This window comes from Spodoptera frugiperda, chromosome 6 (genome assembly GCF_023101765.2).
Source record: "Spodoptera frugiperda isolate SF20-4 chromosome 6, AGI-APGP_CSIRO_Sfru_2.0, whole genome shotgun sequence".
Classification (NCBI taxonomy): Eukaryota; Metazoa; Arthropoda; class Insecta; order Lepidoptera; family Noctuidae; genus Spodoptera; species Spodoptera frugiperda.
This window is the reverse complement of record NC_064217.1, coordinates 11,282,280-11,295,207: the sequence shown is the minus strand read 5'-3', so window position 1 is coordinate 11,295,207 and position 12,928 is coordinate 11,282,280. Positions and strand designations below refer to the sequence as shown.

Genomic DNA, 12,928 nt, shown 5'->3' with positions numbered 1-12,928 from the left:
TATGAAAAGGAGGTATCAGACTACCTTTAGTGTGAGCTAACTCACTTACACGGTGAAACCTGACGCTTACGTTGTTCTACATCAAAAGGCAGTTGTCCCACCGGCAACGATGAACGAGTAACGAGTAGAACTAGAACTAGAAACGAGTGAAAACGAGTGAAAACAAAAACAAACAAGTGAAGCGAGCACTCGTCGGCAGTGTGAACAGTCAGCGATTAACTATTTGTATATGCATCTCTTTTGTTTACACGGAAAGTATATCTATTGTGCGTTTCTTGAGCGAGAAAATAGCCGATAGTTAGTCGTTCACTCGCCGTTGGTGGGACAACTGCCAAAATGATTGAAGTTTTTGTGACAGTAATTAGCGTTTTCAACAACCTCTCCAAAATAATAAGAAACCCCTAACTATGTAGAGTTAGATGACTCCTGAAGTCTTTTTTTGTTTTCACCAACCTATAAATGACACCTACCGGTACACGGAAGGGGTTAGCTTACGTATTACGTCACGCTAAGTGGCTTTTAGTGAAGTGATAGTTTATGGGTGAAAACTTAAAATACCCATTAGTTGTATTTATTTATTTCACACCTTACATCTACCATAATAGGACGCATGCCTAATGCGGCAGACAGGTCCTTATTACACTACTATTCTACACTAACATAAATAACACATGTTTGTAATTAGTATGTGTGGTGTTATGCCGCAGATGTTCGTGTACCTGAGCTTCCTGGAGCGCAACGTGTTGTACCCGGCCGTGGTGGTGGCGGCGACGTCGCAGGACGCGCCCGCCATCGCCACCAAGTACGGGGACGCCGTCGGGGCGCTCATCATATGCGTCTGCGCACTCAAGTGTTAGTACCGCTACTTTTCAAACTAAATCTATTTATATATGTTAGTAATACTGTGACGTTAACTGCTTAGTTGATGCTTTTAGTTGTGGAATCGATTACCGAGTCAAGAAAAATATTAATAATTTTATTTTTCAGCTTACTCAATACTCACGTAATATTTGACGAGAAACTCGACTAGTTTCAAGCCATGCTAGAGGCTCATAGTAAAGGATACTAAAGACTCAAAACATAATAATTTATTTAGTATGTATGAAAAATGTTATTTGGTGTCAATTTCGAAATTCGCAGTTGTAGCACGATACTTGAAATTGTGCCTTACTTATAGCAACATACTCTAATTATACTCATCACATAACCAACGCAAAAAATAACCAACTCTACTCACTAAAAAATAAAGTTCAAAATCACATTTTTATCCTACAGGCCTAAGAAACGCGTATTCAGAGCCAGAGTCCCAGTACCTGATCCTGGTGTTCGCAGTGCTCCTCTTCCAGCGAGACCTGAGCAGCCGCAAGATATCCGAGACCTTCCTCGTGGACTACTTCATCACTGCCATCATCTTCAGTAAGGTCTACGAGTTCCTGCTTAAAGTAAGTGTTGAAGAATAATATATTATGTCAATTTTTTTATAAAGTGTTTAGATTTGTGTGTCGGGCCAGTGCTGAAAATCAGCGCCGCGACTCGTGCAATCAGTTGGCATTTAAGCTGAGTACTGGCCTTTTTACACCGCGACTTTTATGTATTTTCTTTTTATCATATTTATTTATTTTTATGTTTATTGTTTTTTTTTCCAAATGGTGCAAATAAACTGTTTTTCTTTCCACTTTCATTTGATCTGATTCATATTATACTGCCGATCATTTTTCGTTGCTCGTCCTCTGTCTGATCTTGGTCTAGTACAGTACACTAAAAGTCATAATGTGCATAGAAATATTCGATCGTGTAAGCAGGATATTGACTCCTATTTCATTTAAACAAAGTGCAAAATGCTATTGCTTTTTTTAATTAGAGAAGATCTGCATGCGCATTATTAATTTGGGAGTACCACTCTCGTGGTACTGCACGACATCGCTAGCCATGGTGTTTTTATAACTAGGATAGTGTTATTTTAATAAAATTGTCTGTCTATTACAGGTGCAATTCGTGGTGACATACATCGCGCCGTGGCAGATCACGTGGGGGAGCGCGTTCCATGCGTTCGCGCAACCATTCTCCGTGCCCCACTCCGCCATGTTGTTCCTCCAGGCCGCCGTGTCCGCTCTGCTCTCCTCGCCCCTCACCCCCGCACTCGGTACTGTAGTTTACTAAATATATATGTTACATTCTCCGTGCCCCACTCCGCCATGTTGTTCCTCCAGGCCGCCGTGTCCGCTCTGCTCTCCTCGCCCCTCACCCCCGCACTCGGTACTGTAGTTTACTAAATATATATGTTACATTCTCCGTGCCCCACTCCGCCATGTTGTTCCTCCAGGCCGCCGTGTCCGCTCTGCTCTCCTCGCCCCTCACCCCCGCACTCGGTACTGTAGTTTACTAAATATATATGTTACATTCTCCGTGCCCCACTCCGCCATGTTGTTCCTCCAGGCCGCCGTGTCCGCTCTGCTCTCCTCGCCCCTCACCCCCGCACTCGGTACTGTAGTTTACTAAATATATATGTTACATTCTCCGTGCCCCACTCCGCCATGTTGTTCCTCCAGGCCGCCGTGTCCGCTCTGCTCTCCTCGCCCCTCACCCCCGCACTCGGTACTGTAGTTTACTAAATATATATGTTACATTCTCCGTGCCCCACTCCGCCATGTTGTTCCTCCAGGCCGCCGTGTCCGCTCTGCTCTCCTCGCCCCTCACCCCCGCACTCGGTACTGTAGTTTACTAAATATATATGTTACATTCTCCGTGCCCCACTCCGCCATGTTGTTCCTCCAGGCCGCCGTGTCCGCTCTGCTCTCCTCGCCCCTCACCCCCGCACTCGGTACTGTAGTTTACTAAATATATATGTTACATTCTCCGTGCCCCACTCCGCCATGTTGTTCCTCCAGGCCGCCGTGTCCGCTCTGCTCTCCTCGCCCCTCACCCCCGCACTCGGTACTGTAGTTTACTAAATATATATGTTACATTCTCCGTGCCCCACTCCGCCATGTTGTTCCTCCAGGCCGCCGTGTCCGCTCTGCTCTCCTCGCCCCTCACCCCCGCACTCGGTACTGTAGTTTACTAAATATATATGTTACATTCTCCGTGCCCCACTCCGCCATGTTGTTCCTCCAGGCCGCCGTGTCCGCTCTGCTCTCCTCGCCCCTCACCCCCGCACTCGGTACTGTAGTTTACTAAATATATATGTTACATTCTCCGTGCCCCACTCCGCCATGTTGTTCCTCCAGGCCGCCGTGTCCGCTCTGCTCTCCTCGCCCCTCACCCCCGCACTCGGTACTGTAGTTTACTAAATATATATGTTACATTCTCCGTGCCCCACTCCGCCATGTTGTTCCTCCAGGCCGCCGTGTCCGCTCTGCTCTCCTCGCCCCTCACCCCCGCACTCGGTACTGTTTACTAAATATATATGTTACATTCTCCGTGCCCCACTCCGCCATGTTGTTCCTCCAGGCCGCCGTGTCCGCTCTGCTCTCCTCGCCCCTCACCCCCGCACTCGGTACTGTTTACTAAATATATATGTTACATTCTCCGTGCCCCACTCCGCCATGTTGTTCCTCCAGGCCGCCGTGTCCGCTCTGCTCTCCTCGCCCCTCACCCCCGCACTCGGTACTGTTTACTAAATATATATGTTACATTCTCCGTGCCCCACTCCGCCATGTTGTTCCTCCAGGCCGCCGTGTCCGCTCTGCTCTCCTCGCCCCTCACCCCCGCACTCGGTACTGTTTACTAAATATATATGTTACATTCTCCGTGCCCCACTCCGCCATGTTGTTCCTCCAGGCCGCCGTGTCCGCTCTGCTCTCCTCGCCCCTCACCCCCGCACTCGGTACTGTTTACTAAATATATATGTTACATTCTCCGTGCCCCACTCCGCCATGTTGTTCCTCCAGGCCGCCGTGTCCGCTCTGCTCTCCTCGCCCCTCACCCCCGCACTCGGTACTGTAGTTTACTAAATATATATGTTACATTCTCCGTGCCCCACTCCGCCATGTTGTTCCTCCAGGCCGCCGTGTCCGCTCTGCTCTCCTCGCCCCTCACCCCCGCACTCGGTACTGTAGTTTACTAAATATATATGTTACATTCTCCGTGCCCCACTCCGCCATGTTGTTCCTCCAGGCCGCCGTGTCCGCTCTGCTCTCCTCGCCCCTCACCCCCGCACTCGGTACAGATATATCATTATATCTGTACCGAGTGCGGTACTAACCATTCAGATCCCTGATGAAAACCATACAAAAGTGTATTCAGCTGTATTAAGGTCAAATGTCCGGTGTGATAGCACGGTCTCACATAAAACTGACGTGAAAAAGGCTGACATTGCGATTTGTCGCGTTAGTAAGGTCCTACTTTCCTCGCTCCACAAAGCTAATAACGCACTTATGTCGAATGTCAATAGAGTAGCTGATTGTAAGCAATCATAAACTTAGGTGATCCCTTTCCTCGTTTACTTCCTTATCCCATAAACATCGTGGTAATGTATAGCTTAATAAGTGGTTTACTAACTTTAAGTTGTTGTTTGTATACAGGTAGTGCAATATTCATGACATCGTACGTGCGGCCCGTGAAGTTCTGGGAGCGCGACTACAACACGAAGCGAGTGGACCAGAGCAATACTCGGCTCTCTTCTCAACTCGAGCGGAACTTGGGAGCTGGTGAGTGTAGACTCTATGCAGTAGGGAATAAGGTGTAGTTTTGTATGACAAGTGTCAAGATTTTGGTGGCTGATAAGCAGCAATTGTACATTAGAACCTCTATTTTCCAAAGATTACTTTAGTATTAAAAGTCCTTATCCTAGGTGAGAATTCAAATCCAGTGTTTCAAAAAAAAATTAGACACGCAAAACTGACCAGATTAAAACTGAATTTAAATACGACATTTAATATGTAGAGTAGTCTTTAAAGAACTTTAGTAAACCTTTAGAAATATTTACCAATTTAGTTGTACTTGTGTTGCAGACGATAACAACCTCAATTCAATATTCTACGAGCACCTGACGCGGTCGCTGCAGCACTACCTGTGCGGGGACCTCATGCTCGGCCGGTGGGGACAGGTCCAGCAGGGAGACTGCTTCGGTAAGGACATACTGCTTATTGTACAAATATACTGACTAAACATACAAATAAGGGCAATATGTATTATAGCAAATTAATGTAAAAAACTAATGAGGTTATCTCTAACTCGATCCGAAATTCAAGAACATAACTTATCCACGGATTCGGAGATGTCGCCTGTAGTTAAGAGCCCCGGTGTATCTCGAAATGAGTCGAGCAACTGAGTGCCTACGAGAAAAAACCGTCTAAATATTATAACTGCCAAACTGACTTTCTCGTTGATAGATTAAACTAATGTAGTTTAATCTACCTTTAGCGACACAATGAAGAATTATTAATTTAATGTCCAATGCTTTTTGTTCCAGTATTAGCATCAGACTACCTAAACTGCCTAGTCCACATTGTGGAGATGGGCAACGGGCTGGTGTCCTTCCAGCTGAGAGGGCTAGAGTTCAGAGGGACCTACTGCCAACAGAGAGAGGTTGAGGCCATCTCCGAAGGCCCCGAGGAGAGCAGCGGTGAGTTCTCATTCATATCATATTTTTAGATATCTACTTTTTAGTGAAACTTCTTCAATATTTTATTACTTTTATGTTTATTCTACGACCTGTCGAAGACTGACAGTCTTCGACAACTGTGCTTCAAAGTACAAAATACCAGTGTACTGTGTTTGTAAAAGTTAAGGGAGACGCATTTCCCTTACACTTTCCATAATAGCACCTAACCACTATGCCACTGCCACTGTCTTTTCTGAAGTGATTGGGTGGGCGGCTAGTTAAACTCTAAGCGACGATGGCCTTAAAGTTAGACCTTATTGTTGATTTTGATGATGATAGAGTTAGTTAATTCGTTTTAAGTGAATCTGGTGGCAAAATGGGTTGGTTACGCTGTCGCTGGGCGCGATGTGGGCGCGATATATATCAGTAGTGATGTACAGAGGGGGTATGCGGCGGGGCGTGGTGGTGCGGGGGGCGCGCGCTGTCGCTGGGCGCGATGTGGGCGCGATATATATCAGTAGTGATGTACAGAGGGGGTATGCGGCGGGGCGTGGTGGTGCGGGGGGCGCGCGCTGTCGCTGGGCGCGATGTGGGCGCGATATATATCAGTAGTGATGTACAGAGGGGGTATGCGGCGGGGCGTGGTGGTGCGGGGGGCGCGCGCTGTCGCTGGGCGCGATGTGGGCGCGATATATATCAGTAGTGATGTACAGAGGGGGTATGCGGCGGGGCGTGGTGGTGCGGGGGGCGCGCGCTGTCGCTGGGCGCGATGTGGGCGCGATATATATCAGTAGTGATGTACAGAGGGGGTATGCGGCGGGGCGTGGTGGTGCGGGGGGCGCGCGCTGTCGCTGGGCGCGATGTGGGCGCGATATATATCAGTAGTGATGTACAGAGGGGGTATGCGGCGGGGCGTGGTGGTGCGGGGGGCGCGCGCTGTCGCTGGGCGCGATGTGGGCGCTGCGTTGGTTGGCGTGGCAGCTGGTGGCGGCGCGGTACGTGCTGGAGGGCTACTCCGTCTCCGACAACTCCGCCGTCTCCATGCTGCAAGTCTTCGAGTTCCGGAAGGTGCTGCTCACTTATTACGTCAAGGTATGTTGTCATTACTCCATTAAAACAGCGCAATAACTTAAATAAATCACACTCATAAAGTATACAGACGATCTGATCTGATAAAAGTCCCAGGAAATATGTATGCTTTTTCCTTCCAATCAACCAATCTGTACATCATTGGGAGTGCCCACCACTGTCTGGGTTCAGCTGTAGCCATCTTGTGGTTCAATCACAAAATCTGAATTTTGTTTACAGAGCATAATCTACTACACGATCCAGTCAGCTAAGTTAGAGGAGTGGTTGTCCTCTCCCATGATAGCGGAGGCGTTGAAGCCAATGAACGAGAGGAACTTTGTGGACCTGGACCCCATATTCAACGTCAACCTGGACGAAGACTACGACTTCAGAGCTTCTGGTATTACCAGGTATGTTATTAATAACTGTGATATATGTGGCAAAATAAACTCTATCTTTATTACTATACCGTATAAATATCGGAACCATAATGTCCCAGAGATTTGGACAATTGTCTTGATTAATAATAGTGATCATAAGTGTATCTTTGTAATAATTCACTGTCGTGGAAAAACAATTTGTAAAAGGAGATTGTCCAAATCTGGCTATTTTTGAACAGGCTGCTCAACAAAAATGTAATTTACCAATAATTTTATTTATATTTTAGTAAATGTCTGACGCTAATAACTTTGTATCAATTTGTACTTAAAAAAAAACGATTTTTATTGGTATTTGTTATGATAAGACCAAGTATTTGTAGTAGTTTGCTTTGAATTTGACTTTAGTGCTGCCAATCTGCTGTCAATCTGTTGTGTTTTTCGTCAAAATGACAGATATTATTCGCTTTGTTCTTTTGCATTGTGAGTGTTGAAACTCCAATTTATTGCGTGGGAAAATACAAAGTAGACACATTAGTAGGAAAACATATTTTGTATATATATTATATGAAAATAACACTAAAGGCAGGACAGCCATAAAACATTATTGCTGCAACTGCATGGTGGGTCATAGAACAGTAGGTTGATGTGCACGTATAATAACTATTATTTGGTTTTTAAGCTGGGCAAGGTACCAGAAAATTATTAATCCACCTGCCGAGTTCCTTGACCATATTTTAATTACATATGAATCGGACTAATAATGCAATTTAATAGAAAAAAAAATGTTTTATTTCATGCATAATCAGTTTCAATAAAATGTAAAAAAATATCTAAATATAAATCTTGATACAAAACTAAGTTTGTATCTTCATTCTTACTGATACGAACTAATTAATCAAACATATATTATTAGCTGAAGTGCTTGTTCAAAAATAGCCAAAGTCCCATACAAGTTGGTCAATCCCCTTTTTTAGGAGAATTTACGTTCCTACTTGTTTCGTAGTCGTCTGACGAGATCACCAATGTCAATCAAATGGTGTATAAGCAAATGTGTTTCCATTGTGGTGCAGGAGTCGTTTCTGTGCCGTGTACGGCGAGTGGATCGCGTACTGCGGGGCGCGGCGCGGCGCGGGCTGGCGGCGGCGCGGGGGCGCGGCGGGCGGCGGGGGCGCGGGGCCGGGCGCCGCGCTCACCACGCTGTGCTTCGCGCTCAGCCTGCTCGGCCGCCGGGCGCTCGCCGCCGCGCAGCATCTCTCCGCCTCCAGGTAATACACGCTTTCATCATCATCATCATCATCATCAGCCGAGAGACGTCCACTGCTGAACAAAGGCCTCCCCTTAGTCCTCCGACAAGTCGCCACCTGCATCCACTGGCTCCCCGCCACTCTGACGATGTCGTCGGTCCACCTAGTGGGAGGTCTGCCACGCTTTCTATTTGTTCAATTCCAATCGTTTCTCGTACTTTCATGTACCTACATTAGTAAAAGTCTAGAATCTGAAAACGGTTTATAGACTACTGTCTTCTCTGTTATTCTCTAAAAACTTAACCACTGTCTTTCAGTTGATCTAAATTGTTAAACTATTGTCGTATTTGCAGCGTGGAGTTCTTCCTGTACGGGCTGCACTCGCTGTTCAAGGGCGACTTCCGCATCACGTGCGCGCGCGACGAGTGGGTGTTCACCGACATGTCGCTGCTGCACTCCGTGCTGGCGCCCGCCATACGGATGGCGCTCAAACTGCACCAGGTAACCTGTTACACCTGCTTCTAGTACTGTACTGCGGAGATATTTTATAACCATCTTCAAAAAAAAGGAGCTTCTCAGTTTTACCTGTATGTTAATGTATGTACGTTTGTCCGCGATTATCTCGCGATTGGTGGAACCGACTTTGATGCGGTTTTCAGCAAAGTGTTTGTTACACCTTGGTTCAGATTTTAGTTTATTAACCTAATTATAAAGATTTTCTTAAACGTCGTTTACGAATCCCCGCTTATGATAGTGTCTGTCCCCTTAGGACCACTTCATGTTCCCCGAGGAGTATTGCAGCAGCTCGGCGCTGTACTGCGCCATCGCGTCCCACTCGCAGCGCCTCGTCATCTGCCACGAGGCCGCGCCCGCCTGGCGGTACAACGTGCTGCGGGGCGCGCCGCATCTACTGGCACTCAGGTACTGTACACTCGCAGCGCCGCATCTACTGGCACTCAGGTACTGTACACTCGCAGCGCCGCATCTACTGGCACTCAGGTACTGTACACTCGCAGCGCCGCATCTACTGGCACTCAGGTACTGTACACTCGCAGCGCCTCGTCATCTGCCACGAGGCCGCGCCCGCCTGGCGGTACAACGTGCTGCGGGGCGCGCCGCATCTACTGGCACTCAGGTACTGTACACTCGCAGCGCCGCATCTACTGGCACTCAGGTACTGTACACTCGCAGCGCCGCATCTACTGGCACTCAGGTACTGTACACTCGCAGCGCCGCATCTACTGGCACTCAGGTACTGTACACTCGCAGCGCCGCATCTACTGGCACTCAGGTACTGTACACTCGCAGCGCCGCATCTACTGGCACTCAGGTACTGTACACTCGCAGCGCCGCATCTACTGGCACTCAGGTACTGTACACTCGCAGCGCCTCGTCATCTGCCACGAGGCCGCGCCCGCCTGGCGGTACAACGTGCTGCGGGGCGCGCCGCATCTACTGGCACTCAGGTACTGTACACTCGCAGCGCCGCATCTACTGGCACTCAGGTACTGTACACTCGCAGCGCCGCATCTACTGGCACTCAGGTACTGTACACTCGCAGCGCCGCATCTACTGGCACTCAGGTACTGTACACTCGCAGCGCCTCGTCATCTGCCACGAGGCCGCGCCCGCCTGGCGGTACAACGTGCTGCGGGGCGCGCCGCATCTACTGGCACTCAGGTACTGTACACTCGCAGCGCCGCATCTACTGGCACTCAGGTACTGTACACTCGCAGCGCCGCATCTACTGGCACTCAGGTACTGTACACTCGCAGCGCCTCGTCATCTGCCACGAGGCCGCGCCCGCCTGGCGGTACAACGTGCTGCGGGGCGCGCCGCATCTACTGGCACTCAGGTACTGTACACTCGCAGCGCCGCATCTACTGGCACTCAGGTACTGTACACTCGCAGCGCCGCATCTACTGGCACTCAGGTACTGTACACTCGCAGCGCCGCATCTACTGGCACTCAGGTACTGTACACTCGCAGCGCCTCGTCATCTGCCACGAGGCCGCGCCCGCCTGGCGGTACAACGTGCTGCGGGGCGCGCCGCATCTACTGGCACTCAGGTACTGTACACTCGCAGCGCCGCATCTACTGGCACTCAGGTACTGTACACTCGCAGCGCCTCGTCATCTGCCACGAGGCCGCGCCCGCCTGGCGGTACAACGTGCTGCGGGGCGCGCCGCATCTACTGGCACTCAGGTACTGTACACTCGCAGCGCCGCATCTACTGGCACTCAGGTACTGTACACTCGCAGCGCCGCATCTACTGGCACTCAGGTACTGTACACTCGCAGCGCCGCATCTACTGGCACTCAGGTACTGTACACTCGCAGCGCCGCATCTACTGGCACTCAGGTACTGTACACTCGCAGCGCCTCGTCATCTGCCACGAGGCCGCGCCCGCCTGGCGGTACAACGTGCTGCGGGGCGCGCCGCATCTACTGGCACTCAGGTACTGTACACTCGCAGCGCCGCATCTACTGGCACTCAGGTACTGTACACTCGCAGCGCCGCATCTACTGGCACTCAGGTACTGTACACTCGCAGCGCCGCATCTACTGGCACTCAGGTACTGTACACTCGCAGCGCCTCGTCATCTGCCACGAGGCCGCGCCCGCCTGGCGGTACAACGTGCTGCGGGGCGCGCCGCATCTACTGGCACTCAGGTACTGTACACTCGCAGCGCCGCATCTACTGGCACTCAGGTACTGTACACTCGCAGCGCCGCATCTACTGGCACTCAGGTACTGTACACTCGCAGCGCCGCATCTACTGGCACTCAGGTACTGTACACTCGCAGCGCCGCATCTACTGGCACTCAGGTACTGTACACTCGCAGCGCCGCATCTACTGGCACTCAGGTACTGTACACTCGCAGCGCCGCATCTACTGGCACTCAGGTACTGTACACTCGCAGCGCCGCATCTACTGGCACTCAGGTACTGTACACTCGCAGCGCCGCATCTACTGGCACTCAGGTACTGTACACTCGCAGCGCCTCGTCATCTGCCACGAGGCCGCGCCCGCCTGGCGGTACAACGTGCTGCGGGGCGCGCCGCATCTACTGGCACTCAGGTACTGTACACTCGCAGCGCCGCATCTACTGGCACTCAGGTACTGTACACTCGCAGCGCCGCATCTACTGGCACTCAGGTACTGTACACTCGCAGCGCCGCATCTACTGGCACTCAGGTACTGTACACTCGCAGCGCCGCATCTACTGGCACTCAGGTACTGTACACTCGCAGCGCCGCATCTACTGGCACTCAGGTACTGTACACTCGCAGCGCCGCATCTACTGGCACTCAGGTACTGTACACTCGCAGCGCCTCGTCATCTGCCACGAGGCCGCGCCCGCCTGGCGGTACAACGTGCTGCGGGGCGCGCCGCATCTACTGGCACTCAGGTACTGTACACTCGCAGCGCCGCATCTACTGGCACTCAGGTACTGTACACTCGCAGCGCCGCATCTACTGGCACTCAGGTACTGTACACTCGCAGCGCCGCATCTACTGGCACTCAGGTACTGTACACTCGCAGCGCCGCATCTACTGGCACTCAGGTACTGTACACTCGCAGCGCCGCATCTACTGGCACTCAGGTACTGTACACTCGCAGCGCCTCGTCATCTGCCACGAGGCCGCGCCCGCCTGGCGGTACAACGTGCTGCGGGGCGCGCCGCATCTACTGGCACTCAGGTACTGTACACTCGCAGCGCCGCATCTACTGGCACTCAGGTACTGTACACTCGCAGCGCCGCATCTACTGGCACTCAGGTACTGTACACTCGCAGCGCCGCATCTACTGGCACTCAGGTACTGTACACTCGCAGCGCCTCGTCATCTGCCACGAGGCCGCGCCCGCCTGGCGGTACAACGTGCTGCGGGGCGCGCCGCATCTACTGGCACTCAGGTACTGTACACTCGCAGCGCCGCATCTACTGGCACTCAGGTACTGTACACTCGCAGCGCCGCATCTACTGGCACTCAGGTACTGTACACTCGCAGCGCCTCGTCATCTGCCACGAGGCCGCGCCCGCCTGGCGGTACAACGTGCTGCGGGGCGCGCCGCATCTACTGGCACTCAGGTACTGTACACTCGCAGCGCCGCATCTACTGGCACTCAGGTACTGTACACTCGCAGCGCCGCATCTACTGGCACTCAGGTACTGTACACTCGCAGCGCCGCATCTACTGGCACTCAGGTACTGTACACTCGCAGCGCCTCGTCATCTGCCACGAGGCCGCGCCCGCCTGGCGGTACAACGTGCTGCGGGGCGCGCCGCATCTACTGGCACTCAGGTACTGTACACTCGCAGCGCCGCATCTACTGGCACTCAGGTACTGTACACTCGCAGCGCCTCGTCATCTGCCACGAGGCCGCGCCCGCCTGGCGGTACAACGTGCTGCGGGGCGCGCCGCATCTACTGGCACTCAGGTACTGTACACTCGCAGCGCCGCATCTACTGGCACTCAGGTACTGTACACTCGCAGCGCCGCATCTACTGGCACTCAGGTACTGTACACTCGCAGCGCCGCATCTACTGGCACTCAGGTACTGTACACTCGCAGCGCCTCGTCATCTGCCACGAGGCCGCGCCCGCCTGGCGGTACAACGTGCTGCGGGGCGCGCCGCATCTACTGGCACTCAGGTACTGTACACTCGCAGCGCCGCATCTACTGGCA

General features: G+C 51.6%; 1 protein-coding gene across 5 annotated transcripts in view; it reads left to right on the top strand.

Moving 5' to 3' along the window:
* LOC118267380 (pecanex-like protein 1) overlaps positions 1 to 12,928 on the top strand; it is a 39,164-nt gene that overhangs the window by 12,637 nt on the left and 13,599 nt on the right. For all 5 annotated transcript variants that reach the window (XM_050694232.1, XM_050694231.1, XM_050694230.1 and 2 more), the window contains exons 6-16: positions 708 to 852; positions 1,276 to 1,442; positions 1,987 to 2,143; positions 4,524 to 4,649; positions 4,953 to 5,069; positions 5,414 to 5,566; positions 6,441 to 6,637; positions 6,854 to 7,023; positions 8,064 to 8,258; positions 8,591 to 8,738; positions 9,007 to 9,158. In XM_050694232.1, coding sequence (XP_050550189.1) covers positions 708 to 852; positions 1,276 to 1,442; positions 1,987 to 2,143; positions 4,524 to 4,649; positions 4,953 to 5,069; positions 5,414 to 5,566; positions 6,441 to 6,637; positions 6,854 to 7,023; positions 8,064 to 8,258; positions 8,591 to 8,738; positions 9,007 to 9,158 — 1,727 coding nt within the window. The remainder of the gene's footprint in view (positions 1 to 707; positions 853 to 1,275; positions 1,443 to 1,986; positions 2,144 to 4,523; positions 4,650 to 4,952; positions 5,070 to 5,413; positions 5,567 to 6,440; positions 6,638 to 6,853; positions 7,024 to 8,063; positions 8,259 to 8,590; positions 8,739 to 9,006; positions 9,159 to 12,928) is intronic.